This window comes from Marmota flaviventris, chromosome 1 (assembly GCF_047511675.1).
Source record: "Marmota flaviventris isolate mMarFla1 chromosome 1, mMarFla1.hap1, whole genome shotgun sequence".
Lineage (NCBI taxonomy): Eukaryota > Metazoa > Chordata > Mammalia > Rodentia > Sciuridae > Marmota > Marmota flaviventris.
The window spans coordinates 54,019,195-54,038,686 of NC_092498.1; the positions used below are offsets into that span (position 1 = coordinate 54,019,195).

The following is a 19,492-nucleotide window of genomic DNA, read 5'->3' on the forward strand; positions in this document are numbered from 1 at the left end:
TTATTTTGGAAGTTATTTCCAACAGAATTGTTAATTTATTATCCCATCATCTAGTTAAGATTTTTTTTCTTGTTTTTTAGAGTTTGAAACCATTCTGATTCCTTATTTTGTATGATTTGTTATTTTTTCTCTCTAGAGGGATTTAGCAAATTCTTTTTGATTCTAGCATTCTGACATTTCTCCATGATTTTATTCATATGTGAGTATATTATACTTAAATGTTTAGATCTTTGGTTTTGGACCTTTTTGCCTCCACCCAACTCTTTTGTTGAATTCCATCTAATTTGTCTGTCCTCCTTTTTCCGAGAACTCCCATTTATTATTTAAATGTTGGGCTTTGTGGGCTGGTATTCTTGTTTTTTTCTTTTATTTTCCTTGTCTGTTTTTTGTTCTTTTTATATCTCTTTCTGTTTATTTTTTAACCCTTCTCTTCTGTTCTTTAATTTCTAAGAGTTATTTTTTATTCTCTGAATGTTTTCTTTTTACTACTTAAAATAACATCTCGGACTGAGGCTGTAGCTCAGTGGCAGAGTGCATGCCTAGCATGCTTGAGGCACTGGGTTCGATCCTTAGCACCACATAAAAATAAACAAATAAAATAAAGACATTTTGTCCATTTACAACTACAAATTTTTTTTTTAAATAACATCTAAAACTTATTATATGTGTGAGAAATTAATTTTCTTGAAGTGTTCCTTGTACACTCTCTGTATCCCTCTATTCCTTGGTTATTTTGGTTCTGCATTTTTCTTATTGCAGGCTTCCTCAGATATTTGATAATCCTTTGTCATTTCTCTTTCTTTGTTTTAGAATGAGGTATTAAGTACTGAGTTGGAAGCATTAAACTTAAGTGTGGGTTTAGGGCATACATCTTGAAATTCAGCAGCTTCTTACAGAGATTTGAAACCAATTCTAGCATTTGGCCCCATTTTAAATCCCATTTAAGATGTCTGATTTGACAGTTTGAGACTTTTGACAAGTTGGGGATAGTGAAGGAGACTTGACTGTAAATCAGATTGACCAGAGTGTTTTCTCACCACTGGCTCTGGATTTCACTTTTGTGAATATGTAGACTCAGTTGCATCTGTTTACTTTGTAGCTTCTAGAGTTTTGTGGCAGTATTCCGTATGTTATCATGTCTTTGTCCTCTTGGGCTTATATAGATACATAAATAGGTAAATATGTTTAGCAGAAAGAAGCAGAATAAACCTTTAAGCTTTCTTCTTTATCTGGCGCATAATATTCCATTGTGAAGCTGCACTATAATTTACTTAACCAGCTACCAATAAGTCAATATTCATGTATTTGACAGTTTTTCTAGTATTTAGAGAGTTTTATAAATCTCCATGTAAGTGGTATTTATTTCCTTAGAAATGATTTGGACCATATTTGTCAAATAGCTCTTCAGAAATGTTAACCTCTTCAGAGGGTATACCTGTCTTTATTTTCTAATATGTGATAGGATAGGGGTTAGCTAATTTTTTTTCTGAAAAGAATACAAAGTAAATATTTTAGGCTTTGCAGGCCATATGGTCCCTGTGCAGTGGGCTGCATGGCCATTGGATCATAGTTTGCCAACACTGGATATCAACACTGAATTAAAAAGGAAAAAATGATCCGCCTTATTTTTCATAACCTAGCATGCTGCTATAGTTCTACAGTCAATTTTTACACAATGTAAAATGTCTATAAGTGCCTAATAACTTTTTTAAGGGAAACTAATAGTCTTCAGGTACCCAGGGTCCACACCCACATAGTCGAAAAGTCCCATGAGGTTTTGCTGAGGATTCTACTCTGAGAATCATGTGATTCTGAGGTCTTAGCAAATAGTGATTCTTTCTTCATCAGTCACTCTGTTTTTTTAAGGAGTTAATTGTATAGGGCACAGCTAAAATAACCTGAAGTGCCTACAAAAGCTAACCTCTGACTTCTTTAGCTGGGTGCCTCTGAGGCTCCTCTGATTTCTGAAACTGATGCAAAACTATGGACCAGTGTTGGTTAAGAGGCTCACTCTGAGAAATTTGAAATTTAACCAAGTATTTCTCTTTTGAAAGACTGGTTTCCATTGTCTGCTTAAGCAGTCTTACTTCTCAAGGAATGAGATGCAAGGGAGGGCTCTCCTTGTCTCTCCAGGTTAGCAGAAAAGCATGTTCCCTTCACAGTGATTAGCTGAAGCCTGCCTGAGACTTTTGTGCCTGTCGTGGCCTGCCAGTTCCCTGCCTGCCTTCCCTGTGGCGTTTTAGCTGATCTGTGCTGTTTGTAGCCATATGGTCCCCTGAGCACGTGGCTTGGCTTCCCTGTCCCTGCTGCTGGATCTGTGGGCATTGCAGATTTCACAGACCTGAATAGCATTGCTGAGGGGAGGGGAAGTGGAAGTATGTCCTCAAGAGGTGTCTTCTCACTGTCCTGCTGGTTAGAGGCTTTGTGCTTGGCTCTCTGTCCCTGTGTGATAGTTTAAAGAAACGGAGCCCCAAACTGGGTGCTTTGAGACATTAAAAACCTGGAAGTATTTCCTGCCTTCAAGGAGCTTACCCTTTTGGACTTTTGCTTGGGAACCCTACATAGTTGATTGGCATTAGTGGCCAAGTCCAGTTTTGTAGATCATAGCTATTAGCTATCTGTGGATGCATTTGAATGTAACTGGTTTTGTCCTGATTATTTTTTGCTGTGCTTCCACTTGTACATGAGTTATTTAGCATCACAGCTGTAGATGGAGTCCATTATTATGTCTCTGAGGCTTTCCCCCCAGTTTTTTTCTGTTGTAAAATTCACATAATATAAAATTTACTACCCTAATCATTTTAAATGTACAGTTCAGTGATATTAAGTATAGTCATATTGTTGTGCAGCTATCATCAGAATTCATCTTCAGGATTCTTTATCTTATAAAACTAAAACTATACCACTTAAATAATAATTGTCTCCCCATTCTTCGTTTTCATTAGCCCCTTGAAACTATCATTCTACTTTCTGTCTCTATGATATGGACTGCTCTAAGTAACTCATTTCAGTAGAATCATATGGTGTGTCTTTTTTGTAACTGGCTTATTTAGAATGTGTCTCCATACTTCATACATGTTATAGCATGTGTCAGAATCTCCTTGCTTTTTAAGGCCAAATAGTGATCCAGTCTATGTATACATTTTAAACTTGTTTGCTTATCTATTGATGGATACGGGACTTGTTTACACATTTTAACTATGGTGAACAATGCTGCCACAAGTTTGAGTGTAAAAGCATCTTTTGAATAACTTGTTTTCATTTCTTTTAAGTTATGTACCAAGAAGTAGATTGCTGGTGATTTTATCTTTAAGTTTTTGAGGAACTGCTACCCTGTACCATTTGTATCTCCATCAGCACTACACAAAGGTTCTAATTTCTCTACATCCTCTCTAACATTTGGTATTTTCTGGATTTGTGTTGCTGTTTTCTGTTTTGCTTTTGTTTTGGTACCAGGAATCGAAACCAGGGTGCTTAAGCGCTGATCCATATCCTCAGCTTTTTTAAAAATTTTGAGACAGGGGCTTGTGAAGTTGCTCAGGCTTTGCTAAGTTGCTGAGGATGGTCTCAACCTTGTGATCTTTCCTGCCTCAGCATCCTGAGTTGTTGGGATTATAGGCATGCATCACCATTCCTGGTCATCCCTATCCCTTTTTATTTTATTTTTTTTGAGACAGGATCTCACTAAGTTGCTGAGGCTGGCTTTAAACTTGTGATCCTTCTGCTTAACTTCCTGAGTCACTGAGATTATAGGGGGTGGGGCGCCCTTGCTCTTGGCTCATGTTTTTATGATAGTAGCTATCTTAGTGGGTATAAAGTAGTATTTCATAATTTTGATTTGCATTTACCTTAATGATTAGTGGTGTTGAACATCTTTTCCTGTGCTTATTTATCATTTGAAAATCTTTATGTCTATTTTAAAGTTCTCTGTGTGCCCAGCTTTTAGTTTTTGTGATCAAATCTAGAGCCTTTTACCTATTTTTGAATTGTGTTGTTGTTGTTGAGTTTTAGGAATTCTATATATATTCTGGAAATTTGTTATCAGATATATGATCTGGAAATAGTTCCCATTCTGTGAGTTATTTTTATTTTGTTAGTAGTACTTTTGGTGTACAAATTTTTAAAACTTTTATGCTGTCTAATTTGTCTACTTTTTGTTAAGTTGCCTGTTTTCTTTGTTGTCATATTCAAGAAATCATTGCCAAATATGAAGTTGTAAAGTTTTTGCCTTGTGAATTTTTCTAAGAATTTTGTAGTTTTAGACTTATGTATTTAAGTTATGGATGCACAATGAATTAGTTTTTAATATATGGTGTTAAATAAACATCCAACTTTGTTTTTTTTTTTTTTTTGCATGTGGATATCCAGTTTTATCAGCATCATTTACTGAGAAGATTGCTCTTTTCTCATTGATGGTATTGACATCCTTGTCAATAATCATTTGACCATATAGCCAACAACTTTATTTCTGAACTGTATCCCAATGAGCTGTACGTCTCTTTTACCCTATAGTTTTGGTTACTGTAGCTTTGCAGTAAGTTTTGAAATCAAGAAGTATGTGTCCTCCAGCTTTGTTCTTCCCTTTTCAGTTTGTTTTGGTAATTTGTGGTCCCTTAAGATTTGATATGAATTTTATGATGAGTGTTCCTTTTCTTTTTTTTTAACTTTTTATTATTAGTTGTTCAAAACATTACATAGTTCTTGACATATCATATTTCATACATTTGATTCAAGTGGGTTATGAACTCCCATTTTTACCCCGTATACAGATTGCAGAATCACATCAGTTACACATCCACTTTTTTACATACTGCCACTTTTTTACATACTAGTATCTGTTGTGTTCTATTGCCTTTCCTATCCTCTACTATCCCCCCTCCTCTCCCCTCCCATCTTCTCTCTCTACCCCATCTACTGTAATTCATTCCTCCCCCTTGTTTTTTTTCCCTTTCCCCTCACTTCCTCTTATATGTAATTTTGTATAACAATGAGGGTCTCCTTCCATTTCCATGCAATTTTCCTTCTCTCTCCCTTTCCCTCCCACCTCTCGTCCCTGTTGAATGTTAATCTTCTTCTCATGCTCTTCCTCCCTGCTCTGTTCTTAGTTGTTCTCCTTATATCAAAGAAGACATTTGGCATTTGTTTTTTAGGGATTGGCTAGCTTCACTTAGCATAATCTGCTCTAATGCCATCCATTTCCCTGCAAATTCCATGATTTTGTCATTTTTTAGTGCAGAGTAATACTACATTGTGTATAAATGCCACATTTTTTTTTATCCATTCATCTATTGAAGGGCATCTAGGTTGGTTCCACAGTCTAGCTATTGTGAATTGTGCTGCTATGAACATCGATGTAGCAGTATCCCTATAGTACGCTCTTTTAAGGTCTTTAGGGAATAGTCCGAGAAGGGGAATAGCTGGGTCAAATGGTGGTTCCATTCCCAGCTTTCCAAGGAATCTCCATACTGCTTTCCAAATTGGCCACACCAATTTGCAGCCCCACCAGCAATGTACAAGTGTACCCTTTTCCCCACATCCTTGCCAGCACTTGTTGTTGTTTGACTTCATACTTCAAACTATACTACAGAGCAATAGTAACAAAAACAGCATGGTACTGGTACCAAAACAGGCGGGTGGACCAATGGTACAGAATAGAGGACACAGAGACCAATCCACAAAATTACAACTATCTTATATTTGATAAAGGGGCTAAAAGCATGCAGTGGAGGAAGGATAGCATCTTCAACAAATGGTGCTGGGAAAACTAGAAATCCATATGCAACAAAATGAAACTGAATCCCTTTCTCTTGCCATGCACAAAAGTTAATTCAGAATGGATCAAGGAGCTTGATATCAAATCAGAGACTCTGCATCTGATAGAAGAAAAAGTTGGCTCCAATCTACATATTGTGGGGTCAGGCTCCAAATTCCTTAATAGGACACCCATAGCACAAGAGTTAATAACAAGAATCAACAAATGGGACTTACTCAAACTAAAAAGTTTTTTTCTCAGCAAGAGAAACATTAAGAGAGGTAAATAGTGAGCCTATATCCTGGGAACAAATTTTTACTCCTCACACTTCAGATAGAGCCCTAATATCCAGAGTATACAAAGAACTCAAAAAATTAAACAATAAGAAAACAAATAACTCAATCAGCAAATGGGCCAAGGACCTGAACAGACACTTCTCAGAGGAGGACATACAATCAATCAACAAGTACATGAAAAAATGCTCACCATCTCTAACAGTCAGAGAAATGCAAATCAAAACCACCCTAAGATACCATCTCACTCCAGTAAGTTTGGCAGCCATTATGAAGTCAAACAACAACGAGTGTTCCTTTTCTATAAAACTTGTCTGTGGAATTTTGGTAGAGATCACATGAAATCTATAAATTGCTTTGAGTAATATTGGTATTTTGACAATTAAGTCTTCTAATCCATGAACATGAAATGTGTCTCCACTTAACATAAGTTGTCTTTAATTTCTCTTAGCATATTTTTGTAGTAGTTTTTTTTTTTTTTACTTCCTTAGTTAATTCTGAAGTATTTTCCTCTTTTTTATATGATTGGAAATGCAGTTCTCATTTGAATTGTTAGCAGCTGATTTTGAGTGTTGGCTTTGTATCTTTCCATTTTGTGAATTTGTTTATTAATTCTAACAGTATTTGTGGGTTTTGTAGACATACATTATGTGAGAATAGTGGTATTTTATTTCTTCCTTTTCAATTTGTTTGCCTTTGGTTTCTTTTCCTTGCGTAGTTGCTCTGGCTAGAATTACTAGGACAATGTGGATTGGAAATGACTTTTGATATGATTTTTAAGGAAGAATACTTCTTAATATTTGGAACATTATATAGACTCTTTCAGTATGTTCTTTTATGGTAATGTGGAGGGAACCAATAAAATACTAACCATCTCCCTGATTTTTTTCAAGTGAAAAGGAAGTCTGGGGATGATTTGGCTAGAAGGGTGGCCACTGCTGGTTTGAAGCTTATATTAGCAATCTAGCTTGCTCATTTGAATAAGAAAACATTAAAAATTTAAAAAATTTTTTAGTGACAGGTTTACAGCAGACAGTACAGGGAACTCTATCAAATTATCCTTCTTCTCCCAATCTAGTTTGCCCTACTGGCTTACGTGTGTGGTACATTTGTTGTATGGTATGTTATTATTAATTAAAGGTCTGCCTTTATTAGGTTTTCTCGATTTTTCTACTAATATCTTTTTCTCTTCCAAAATAACCACATCATATTTAGTTATCATATTGCCTTAGCCTTCTCTTGGATATGACAGTGTCTTTCCTTGTTTTTCATGACGATAGTTTTGAAGAGTGCTGGTCAGGTGGTTTTTTAGGATGGCCCCTGTTGAAATGTATCTAATGCCTGATTTCTGTTTGGGTTCATTTGATAGTATCTGATCTGAATTTGCTTAGGCCTAGAGGTTCTTCCATCATGGTATCATGATTCTTTCATTTTTGTGAAGAACAGGCTGGCAGCTCTGCTTTCGTGAGGGACTGGGGAGAGCAGACATGGCATACAACCTTAAGGAGAAGTAGAAATAGCCAGATGTCATGATGTCAAAGAGGGAGAAGGGTATTTGCATCTCATTCCAGGTGACTTCATCAAAGGATGCTCTCTGGTGGTACCTGAAGAAGCCTCGTTTAGGTTGACGATTCTCTTGCTTCTTTCTGATATTGAGATTTGGGGCAGCAATGAAGCTGTAGGTGGTTGTATCTGGGGAGCTATTGAAAGAGTCTTTCTAGCTCAGGTGGCTGTGCTAAGGCTCTTTGTTCCTCCCCTGCTTCTTGCTGCAGAGTTAAAGAAACCACACAACAGCAGCTATTGGCCACCCAGTGAGCACTGTTGATGAGCTCTGCAGATAGAGTATGGCAGAGGGCTGCAGAATTAGATGGATGTCCTTTGCCCTTGACAGATCTTGGTAGTTCTCTTGACTTGTGGCAGCCCTTACCCTATACCTTGTCATCATTAACTGTTGAGATTCAAGAAATGGGGAGGGAATGGGATTTAGTGCTTGTATCTTATGTCCAGCTAGTGGTTTGCTCTGTATGGATTTCTGCTGCTGGGCTTTCAGTGCTCTCTTAGTGTGTATGCTTGAGGGTGGCTGGATTAAGGATCCATAGCTTGTGGAGAAGGTGAGCATTATGGGCATACTTCAGTTACCTGATGAAAAGCACAAGAAATATTACTGTTCAAAGTGGTCTGCAATGGTGCCGACTAACAGGCTTTGGATAGTAACCCCTCTGCATTTTACTTAGTGTATAGCATGGGACATAACCCAGTGTTTTATGGCTATTCCATGCCTATGCTTAGGTGCTCCTTATTCTCTGGACAGTAATGACATAATTTACAGAGAAATAGAAAACCATAACCCCCCCCCCCCCCCCCCCCCCACACACACACACACAAGCGAGCGCACGCGTGCATGTACTTACCCTACCCTCAACTCCCAGAACAGTGAGCTTCACGTAGATGGCAGCGTCAGAGTACGCAGTTCCTGAAGAGGAGGTTTCTAATCAGGGAGATGCCGAGCAGAGTCTGCTGCTGTGGCCTAAAATTTGCAGCTCCAAGAATCCATTCCCTGCTGCCGCTGCTAACGCATTATAAGGCATGACGAATACTAGTACCTTGTCACAGGGTATGCTTAGATCTTCACATTCTAGAATCAGGGGGTGAAGGTGTGAGCACTGTGACACTTTCCCTGGTGTTATTCTTTGCAAGCATGACTAGGGTACAGAGAATGTTGAAAATGGTTGTAATGTCTTGATTATAGGAACTTGCCTGTTTTTTGCAATTAAAAATTTAATAAGAGTATTGGTTAGAAAGAATTATAGATCTGTCCGGCATTGAAATTTTGGAAATAGTGTCCTTTGTGTACATTTGAGACACCAGAAGATTACCTTATTATTCTTCAGCTATCCTTTTGAAGGAGGAACTGTATTGATTGGCTGTATTAGCTGTTTTCCTTGGAATGGCTTAGAGGAATTTTTTCTTCCCTTTGGTTTGAAGTTAGAATAGCAGAATAAATAGCACATATTGTGTAAATCTCACCCCTTAAATATTCTATCATCCATTTTCCTTTAACACAAATGTAAGATTTTAAAGGAATAGGGAAATCATTAGCTGGGGCCTTTCTATTTTGGTCAGTCATTCTCTTCTGGTATCTTTAAGGAAAACACTCTATTATAGTGAGAATTTCTACCTGGCACTAATGTGTCTAGGTTGCAATAGAAATAAGGTCTAGTTTTTTTTTTTTCAGTTACTGAACCTAAATTTTTGGTTATACCTTCTAATTAGTTCTTAGGTTCTAATCTCATGGTCATACAATTTTTCTGATTGGTGTAAGGGGCTCTTTGGAGGGTCCTATACCCTTTGGTACCACCCATATCTAGATAACCAACACTGGACCTTGGTCCTGGTGTGACCACATGTCAATACCTTTTGTTACTTTTTATCTTCTATCAAGTTTTTTTCTGCCCAGGTGATTTTTGGATTCTGGCTCTTTGGATTTTAGCATTTTGCTTTCTTAATCTGTCATAAAGGTTATAACAAAATGCTTATGGTTATTAGAGGCTTTCTTTTTTGTTGCTGCCTCAGTTACAAATTATTCTGATGTATAATAGACATTTTTAAAAAATTCCCTTCTCCTAATCTACTCAGTTCTTTCTCAGATCCTTCATTACTTTGCTGATCCTTGCCTGTTCCACACACTCTTCCATTATTCATCGTGGCCAGGACCTGGGATATCCTTCCATCCTCCAGCTGTAGCCTAACAGTGGATGATTTGGAGCTTGGTTCCAACTGTCATCTTTCTTTTTTTTCATTTATTCTGTTTGATGGCACTTGGATCCTGCCACTTCCTGTTGTGCATAATTTCTCACTTGTTTTTGTTTTTTGCTTTCTTCAGATTATTTCTTAAAGCATTCTTTGTTTTTGGTTTGTGGTTGGCTGGTTCTATGGGAAAAGGTAGAGAGTAGCTGTTATTGGAGGAGTCTGTAAGTAAATGGCTGTATTTTGTGCTAAAAGATGCTAAAAGTTCTTACTTAGGTCTTCCCTGGGCACCGAGGTTCACATCTGTAATCTCATTGACTTGTGTGCTGAGGTAGGAGGATCACAAGGTCAAGGCCAGCCTAAGCAATTTGGCTAGACCCTGTCTCAAAAATTATGAAAAAGGAGTGGGGATATAGCTCATGATAGTGACCAGCATGGATGAAACCTGGGTTCAATTCCTAATATCTTAAAAAAAAAAAAAAAAAAAAAAAATCTTGGGCCTTCCAGGAAATAGAGAAGCCTCCTTTAAGATACTTCCCAGTGTGACATTCATTATGGCAAAGGAGTGTCTAGCTGCTTTTGTGTCGTGCATAAAAGAGAAAGGAAATTTTTCCAGTCTACTCTCACTGTGTGGCAGCTGACCCTATAGTTTGTTCAGCCACCTGGTGGTTCCTCATGGGCCCTGATTGAAGCACAGAAGAGTTTGATTTTTATTCTGCAGATGCAGTAGATAGTGACAGTGTTTGTAGTCAGCAGCTACCTTGTAGCAAAGTATTGCTTGCAAAAATACCAAACAGCCTTGAAACAACAGGGTCTGAATATAATTGAGTGAATTGTAGACTGCTGACTGTATTATGGGTTCTGGTTGTAATCTTGTTGTGGCACTATCCCTGTTTGAATGGAATTTTATTCTGCACACATTGGGTGGAATGTTCTAATAACCTTCACAGAGGAATATTTGTGCTTTTGCCCTTCAAATATATTCTTGTAGTCCATACTCAAAAGTTAATCTTTTCTGCTAAGAGTGTGGGTACAACATTAATGATTTTGGTTTCCACAACAGAGAAGTCCATAGTAGCGCTCTGGAAAAAAGGTGGCTTAAGTAGCTGAGGAATTATCTTAGTAATTTAATGTTTCTGCCTGAGATTAATAGCTAAGCATCTTCTTTCCCATGCCGAGATGACAATTCTTTTTTGTCCTTTACTTGCCTTTGATTTTTTTGCCTCTGTTGGGCCATTTTTTTCTCATCTAGTGTTGGTATCTTTCTAATCCAACCCTTGCCTCTTCTTCTAGATTCATATTGAGACAGGGATTTTGATTTTAGTTTAAAACCTGTTTCAAGGAAAATCTTCAATAACATGTAGGGACTGGATTTCCAGTTCTTAAGCTTTATAGATAACCACATGTCTCGGTTAGGGCAAAAGATAAAAAGGATTGACCATCTTTGTGAATGATATAGATTCTGTCTTGCTAAGAAATCATTGTAAAGTCTCCGGGAACTGATAATTATAGTAATTTTCTCTGAATTTGCTAACGATGAAGGATGATATTAGATCTGCCCAAAATGGCTGTTGATCTTGTTTTCTGCCTATGACTATGGTGGGCCTTGCTCCTAGGTGTGTGGAGTAGACATTGAAAACCAGTGTGAACATTTTTGCCTTCTTGTCTTCAGGTGATGCAGGTTCTGAATGCTGATGCCATTGTTGTGAAGCTGAACTCGGGAGACTACAAGACCATTCACCTGTCTAGCATTCGACCACCGAGGCTGGAAGGGGAGAACACACAGGTGAGAAAATGCAAGCAGCCAAGCCTCTGTGCCAAAACTAAAGGGAAGAAGCTAGAGAATCAATTAAATGGTACATATATGTGAGAATGCAGAAGGACAAGTATTTTTAAATCCCCAAAGTAGTATTTCCTGATATTCGCAGACTGGTTTCCATTGGGCAGGCCTTCACATCTTCTGAAACATTTGGGATGGACACTATTGGCTTCTCCTGAGGGGGCTTGAGAGCAATTAGGATTGGGATATATGAGATGGCAAGATAACAAGATCTGATTTTTCTGTGAAGGAGAGGAGAAACTATCTCATCTATGTGGTAGTAGAGCTTATTTCTGCTGGTCATTTTAATTTGATAATTCCTTATAGTTTTGTTTTAGAAAGAAATGGATCTTTGTGTATATGTGTTCTCTGGGATCACCTAAATGTTTTGCAAGTGGTAACTATAATTAGTTAACACTATTTTGTGCTACTTGTTGAATCTTTTGGCTGAATGTGTGCTTTGCTAACTAACATGTATGACTTGGGTCTGTTAGTTTTGAGATATTACACTTTGAATGAAAACTCTTAGGAGTTGGTAGTCAGCATGCAGCTTGTCAGTTTTTTTTCTGTTTTAAATTTTGTAGTTATTTTCTTTCTTTCCAAGTTGTGAGAGATTGAGGATAAGGAATGAGGCTGAACATTTTCTTAGGTTTGGTACATCTGTTTTACAAACATTGTTTGCACTCCTGTTACCTCTGGTAACTACAGTATCTGTCTTCACTAGTTATGGGACTAGGTCTTTGGTGAGAGCCACCAGACTCAGTATTTGGACAGTTTTCTGAAATTAAATATCGTGCTTGAAGTCAGTGCTGTTGACTCTCTCTTTTTATTTTATCCCTTTTGTAGTTCTAAAGATGTAAAATTAGCTTTTCCAATGTTTTGCACATATACATGTCATGGTGCATTCACAAGTTGAAATTCATACCCTGTTTTCATTTATGTGAGAGTTTATAGACAGCCCATAAGAGTAAAATAAAAATATCATGATTGTCTTTTGAATCAGATCATGCATAAAAACACATCGAGGATGGGTGATTTGAATGTCTGGCCAATCAGTTCATTCTCTTTCTTTTTTCTCCATAGAGGAGACAGTTTAATGCAGCAAACAGTATTGTGGTAAGGTTGAGAATTTAAATGCATGAAAGCCTAGAAATGCCAAAATGAGGTTCTTTCAGTAACTGTAGCTGTGCCTCATTGCACAGAGTAAATATACATCTCCAATTTTATCAGTATTGGGAGTAGTCCACAATTCTGCATCTGTACCCTACAGTTGGAATTCAAGTTCCCACAGCAACCACAACTTTGAAATTCTTGAACGTTAATTTTTGTGCCTGCATCATCAGCCAAAGCATTATGTTAATGTAGACTATGTAGCTGAATTTTAAGCAGTCTTAGGAGGGCAAGGGGTGGTCTTTGTAGCTTAGGTAGGGTGATTGCAGGGTTTTCAAAGAAAAACCTAACCTACTGAGAATTTTAAGTTTTTCCAGGATTTTGTTGAAGCTCCTCAGTGAGTGAAAGATGGATTTCTGTTAACCTAAAGGCTGATGAGAAGTTGTTGGAATATATTTCCTAATTTGGGCAGGACCTTGATTATATAATCTTTGTTCCCTACTGAGGTGGGAAGACTCTTTTTTCTTTTGTTTTGGTGTTCTCTCCTGAGAGCTTACTCCATTTTTAAAAAGTTTGAAGTAAGGCTTAGCTATAACAGTCTATAACATAAGGCTTTTGAGGGAAATAAGGAGTGATTTCCATTATTTGTTCAATAGTGTACTGTGGGGTCCCATAAGAAATAAGGTAATATAATACACCTTCAGTACGATGGTGGAGGGCACCCTGGAGATCCCAGATGTGGTGGGTGATCTGGGAAGGTTTTCTAGAACAACTACTATACATTGAAGTGCTCAAGTTAGCAAGTAAGGGAGGGTACTTCAGGCAGCACTGTCTGGTAGATCCATGAAGTAAGCCATGTAGGCCAGACTGTTTTGTTACTTAAAATTTTCAAGTAGCTTCATTTAAAAACTTTATTAACATTACCTTTCATGTATTTTATTTGACTTAGCATATCCAAAATATTATCATTTCAACATTTAATGAATGTTAAAACATTAATGAGATAGTGTCCTCCCCACCCCGCCTTTTTAAAAACTAAGTCTTTGAAATCTGTTGTGTATTTTATACTTGTTCCATATCTCAATTCCTTCTAGCGTGTTTCAAGGACTCAAAAGCTACATAAGCATAGTGGCTACTATTGTGGACAGCACAGTTCTAGAAATTCCCAAGTTCAGCACGTAATCAACGAGTACTTTCATTTATGTCATGGGCCGTGGAGAAAAAAGTTCCAGTTCAGGGAGAGTGCATTATCTGGGAAGGTTTCTTTATGGAAGTGATATTTAAGTCCTGAAGGATGTTTAGAACTAGATAGATGAAAGTATGGGAAATCATGACCCAGGAAGCAGCCATGACAAAAATTGGGTGAATTTTGGGGACTCGAGACATATGCCTGTTGTGGATGATGATGTGTGACTGGTATGTCACCTTGTGACATGAAATTTTAGGGCCAGATCATAATATGTCCTGTAAACATCTCAGGATACTCAGGAAGGGAGAGAGAATGTGGGCCATATAATGAACTGCAAGTAATTTTGTACAACTAAATAGAATATAGTTTAACATCAGGGATTGGTAAGAAATGGACTTGGTAATCAGTCAGGGGCCATGTGTTGAAATCTTTTTATGCCAGGTCTTTTAGGTTTTGAAGAATTTTAAACCAGGGAATGGCATGTTTGGATTTAAGAACTCTTGTGTTGGTGGTTTGAATTCATAAGATATGAAAGTAATTTGCATTTGTACAAGAAGGTCATAACAGATCAAAACTGATCTGCAGCAAGGAGTTCTGGTTTTTCTTTTGATAAGCCTTCATTGACCACGGCCCTGGGGGAGAATGGTGTGATGCTTGAGAACTGTGGGTGTTGTGCCAGTGCCAGTGATTCAGAGTACTTGCCTTTCTGCTTAAAGAATTCTCCATAGCTCTTATAATTTATGAGTATAAGATTCTCCTCTAGGGGCTGGGGGTGTAGCTGAGTGGTAGAGTGCTTGCCTAGCATGTGTGAGACACTGGGTTCAACCCTCAGCACCACATAAAAATAAGTACATAAAATAAAGTTATTGTGGCCATCTACAACTAAAAATGTTACAAACAAAGAAAGATTCTCCTCTATGCTTAATTTAAAGTTAACAAAGATTTATAATGTGGGTGTAGGAAGAAAGATCACCTGAGATCCCAGTGTGGCTATAACCATATACATGGAAAGAGTTGGCAGTAGGCATCCCCTTGGAGTTGTGGGTTTCTGGTTTCCCTTACTACGTCCCATCTGTTCTTGTGGCTACAAGGGGGCCCAATCAAGTATTCAAGGCAGAGATGTTAGGGCCAAGACCTCTGTTAGCTCATATGGCACCTTTCTGCAAATTAGAGAAGGGTATCCCCTCCTCCAGGGAGCCTCACATCAGGGCACTTGGTAAATGGAACGGAGGTGAATGTCAGTTTCTATTCTGTTTGTCTCTTTGGCCTGGTGCCCTCATGAAAGACATAGCTTGCTGAGAACACGTGCTTGCCCTAGTTAGGATAGGGCTGGTAGAACCTCCAAGGAAAATGTTGGAGAGTATGTTTTGGTTATTGGAAATGATGCAGAAACATAGGGTGCTTGAAGATTGTTTGGAGATAAAGATATGTGATGGATGGTGTGGATTGTGAAACAAACAATTGGGAGATTACTTTCTAATTATTGGGTGTTTTTTAGGGGTCATTGGCTTTGAAATGGAGCAAAAGATAACCTGATAGCTTTTATGGTATTGGAGCATTTTCTAAACCAAAGAGCCAAGTGGGAGAGGGTGCAGATTAAGGAATTGTTGGAGGTGGTAAAGAAGGGGATCTTCAGCATGATCACCCTCAAGCGCAGGCAGATGGTATGCAGAGATTCCTGCTGTGGGAAAGGTCTCCCTATGAGCTCCTAGATGAGGACCTAATGGGGCTTGCCTTTCAAGAAAGCAGTGAGGATATTCTTTTAGTTTCTCTTCTTTATGCCCTAAAAACTCTAGTAGCCTGTCATCAACTAATATAGATCTGTGAGACATCTATAAATTTGGGGGATAATAAGGCAAATTGGATTTTTCTCTTTGGCCCACAAAGACAGGTTTATTTCTCTTAAATTATACAGGAAGACAAGGTTTTGCCCAAGGCTAACTGTATACTTCTTCTCCCCCTAATTGGAGCCAGAGGAAGTACTTGGACAAAACACTGATCAAAGGAGTAGTTCTCACCAGGGCATCTACTTTCCAGTGTTACCTAAGATTTGCAGGTAGTTTCTGACCCTGTGTGTTGATGGAAAATATAATGGAAGAGTTCCAAGCAGGAGTGTGTGGTATTTCCCTCAGAAGATTCTAGTGGGATGTGTCAGGTGGTGTTTATCGTTTCTAGATTACTTAGGGTGAATCCATTGTGGACTCTTGGACGTTTGCTCCTTCAGGCTGAAAGCAGTGGGGAACACTCACATGTGGTGCTCTTGTGAACCCAGACATGCATCAGGGTTTCTCTAAAGGCAGGGCTTGTTTTATCCAGTTGTTTGCCATAAAGAAATAAGTGCTAAGTCTTGGAGAAAGGCTGTGGGTTTTCTGAGCTTCTGCCTTGAAGGAGGTAGCACATTGTGCAATCTTAGGACTTCCTAGGGAGCGCTTGGCTTTGATCTGAAACTGGAAAGCCTAGTGCTCTATTGCCCAGGGCTGCTGTGGACTTTGTGTTACACTTAGAGTGTTAATGACAAAGGAAACAGCCCCTAGGCATCTGATGAAGGGGCTGACTTATTCCCCCATGAAGTCTGCTCTGGCAGTGCTATTATAGTTGGTAAAGAGATACTGGAGCTGAAATTTACCTTGAAAACAGGTACATAATTTACTCAACCTCCAGATGTTTAGTGTTGAAAGTTTGCTTTTAGCTGCAGGGCCTTTTCTCAAACTCCTTTCTCCCCTCCTTGCTCCTTTCTTCCCTTCTCTCTCTGGCTCTGTATCTATTTCTGTGTGCCATTCCCCCCTCCCCCCACCAGTAGTTGAGTTTAGTGTTCTGGGGGGTGTGGATGTCATCTCCTCCCGCCTGCCCAGTCCACCCCCATCTCCCGTCCTGCCCGCCCCACCTCCGGTGCTATCAATGCCTATTCAGTTTCATTTCAGTTTCATTCACCCTTTCAGCCTCCTCCCTATGAACTCACTCAACTCACAAAGGTTCTTTCACCCCAGGGCCTCTAAATATTCAGACCTGGGCACTAAAGGACTGGATTTATTAAAGCTGCAATCTGCCTCATCTCCCTGAGTCCTTCATTTTTGGGAGTTGTCTCCTAGGCCTGGGTCTCCTGAGCAGGCAGTTGGTAGAGAGAGGAGCTGTAGGTAGGTTATCAGTGATGCCCTGGGATTCTTCAGGGCTTTTTGTCAGAGGCAAGGCCGCTTCTGGTTCTGATAACTCCATTCCTCGTACAGGGCCCCAGGGTGCTTTGCCATTTAGGTACGTTTAAAAGCACTTCTCAACCTATTCCCTCTAGTTTAGATTTCTGAAAGCAAGATGACTCGTCCCTCTGGACCCTCAGGCAGACGATGCTGCCACTGAACTCATACCAACAAAAAGCTGTGGGGTTGGAAGTCCCTAAGTAAAGTAGGGGCAAACCAATAAACCTACTGACTGTGATCTTTTGCTTGTGACTGGAGCATAAGGCAAATAGCAAATTAGAGAGGGACTCTAGCTTGGCATTAAGGACCTTGGAGAAAAGCAAAGGCTCTTTGAAATGGATATAGCATTTCACCGGTTTCCAATGGAGAGATTTGGGGACTGCAGCAATGTGATCAAAAGACATAGAATATGTCAGGGCTGGCAGTGGCATTCTGTACCAGTTTCAGATTTGTTTGATCTGAGTATTTTTGAGACGAACACTTGAAATCTCCTTTGTTAGAAGACAGAAAAACATTACTATTAGGAGATTATGGGTGGGTCTTTGCTCACCTATTTAAGATTCTAGAATGTGTTTGTCCTGTTTTCTAAGATTAAAATCTAAGTGCCATCACTTAAAGTATCCCTGTGACCTCCTCCTCAGCTGGAGAGGTCACTGGGGCCAAGCCTGACTCCTTGTGATGAGGTCAAGACATTGGGTATCTAGATAGATAGCACTTTCCTAAAATGTATATTCCACTGATCTTTTTAAGTGAATTTTAAACTGGAGAAGACAGCATGTGCCTATCTTGTTGCCATTGATTTGCTTTCTTCTTCCTATTATAAATTATATTTCCTTTAGTTCTATATCCGCTTCCCATTATCTTGCTTCTCTCTTTCAAATAATTTTTGTGGGATTTTAACAATCTCCTAGTGGGTCTTGGTGGTTAATCCTCTGAACCTTGTGCATTTACCTCTTTCAATCCATCTCTATCTTTCTTCTGTTCCTTTAATTATCACTATCACACAATTCTACATTTTTTCATTTATCTAAATCTTCCTTGTGCTGTATGTTCATATTTCTTGCCTCTTCTCAGTCCTCTGAGCTGCAGTAATTGTCTGTTGTTTCTGGAATTGACGGCACCAACATGTTCACTGTTCAACATCCTTGCTGTTCTAGGGCAACTGTCTTTCTTCACAGCCCCTTGAGGCCCGAGACTTCCATACACATAGTCTTTCCCTTCTCCATCACATCCTGTGTGTACTGTTTATTTATTTGCACACCTACTTGCCATTGTGAAGTCTCAAGTCTGCTGAGGCCAGGAGTGGTATGGTTATATCATTGTCGTAGCCCCTTTCAGAATCTTGCAGAGGGCTGTGAGTACATTAGGCATTTTTCAAGTGTTTAAAATCAAACTATCTGCTGAGGTATCAGAACTAGTTCCATATATTGTCTTTGAGTGGGCAGCCATTTTGCCACCTCACCCAAATCCACATCTCATCTCCTTGATTGCTTTAGAACGTCATTTCAGCTGGAGCCAGTGTCCTGGTGTCTAATAGTCCAAGGAGAGTGATTTCTGTACTCTTGTTTTTTTCTGCTTCCGAATTGGATTGCTAGTTTTGCTGGCTTGGACACACATAGTGTTCTGTAGCGCTTCTTCTTTCCCACTCCCAGTTTTCTAGTTGCTGCCATTGGGTTGACTAACCCTGCCTCTCCTCATGGTGGTGTTCTTCATAATGTGTCTTCCATTAGCACAGCGCAGATTGGGCTCAGTCCACCAGAGGGATTAATTTCAGGGTTTTAAGTGCCTTTGAAGATTGGTCCCTAGTTGGTTTTGTTTTAGCACCTTTACTATTATTCAGGCTTTTCTGAATATCTTCCTTTCATACTAGTTTGTGTATTTTGATTCGTTGAAGTGTTTATGTGGATTTTTTTACTTAGGGCTATATGTTTTTTCCCCTCCTGTGGTCGACCTTGTTGGTTGTCAGATTATTTCTTTGCTGGAACTAATTTTAAAATCAATTAGAGAGCTTTCCCTTCATCTTTCTCTCTTTATTTATGAGATACTGATTGCAGAGCTACCTATACTGTGTTTAGATAAATTACCTTTTTAAAATTTTTTTATTTTGCATAACATTTATATTCAAGGCAAGTTTAGTGCAGTCAGCCAGTGCTTTGCATTTTTTTGCAGGCCAGGGCTGTAGGTTTCATTCCTTGGTGGGCTAATTAGCTTTGGACTGGGAGAATTTTGTTCAGTTCAAAACCCACACATTTAAGTTCCTCATGTATTATAGGCCCTTATGGTTCTGGGAACTTATTTTTATTAGTAAGGTGTTTATAGATTTAGGGACTAATGTCTGATCCTGACCAGCGGGTGTTGAGGTCAGCAGGTGAACTTTAGATGGGATGATGG

General features: G+C 38.8%; 1 protein-coding gene across 1 annotated transcript in view; it reads left to right on the forward strand.

Annotated features, from left to right (window-relative positions):
- Snd1 (staphylococcal nuclease and tudor domain containing 1) overlaps window positions 1–19,492 on the forward strand; it is a 410,684-nt gene that overhangs the window by 55,608 nt on the left and 335,584 nt on the right. Inside the window, exon 10 of the mRNA XM_027926283.2 lies at window positions 11,465–11,578. Coding sequence (XP_027782084.1) covers window positions 11,465–11,578 — 114 coding nt within the window. The remainder of the gene's footprint in view (window positions 1–11,464; window positions 11,579–19,492) is intronic.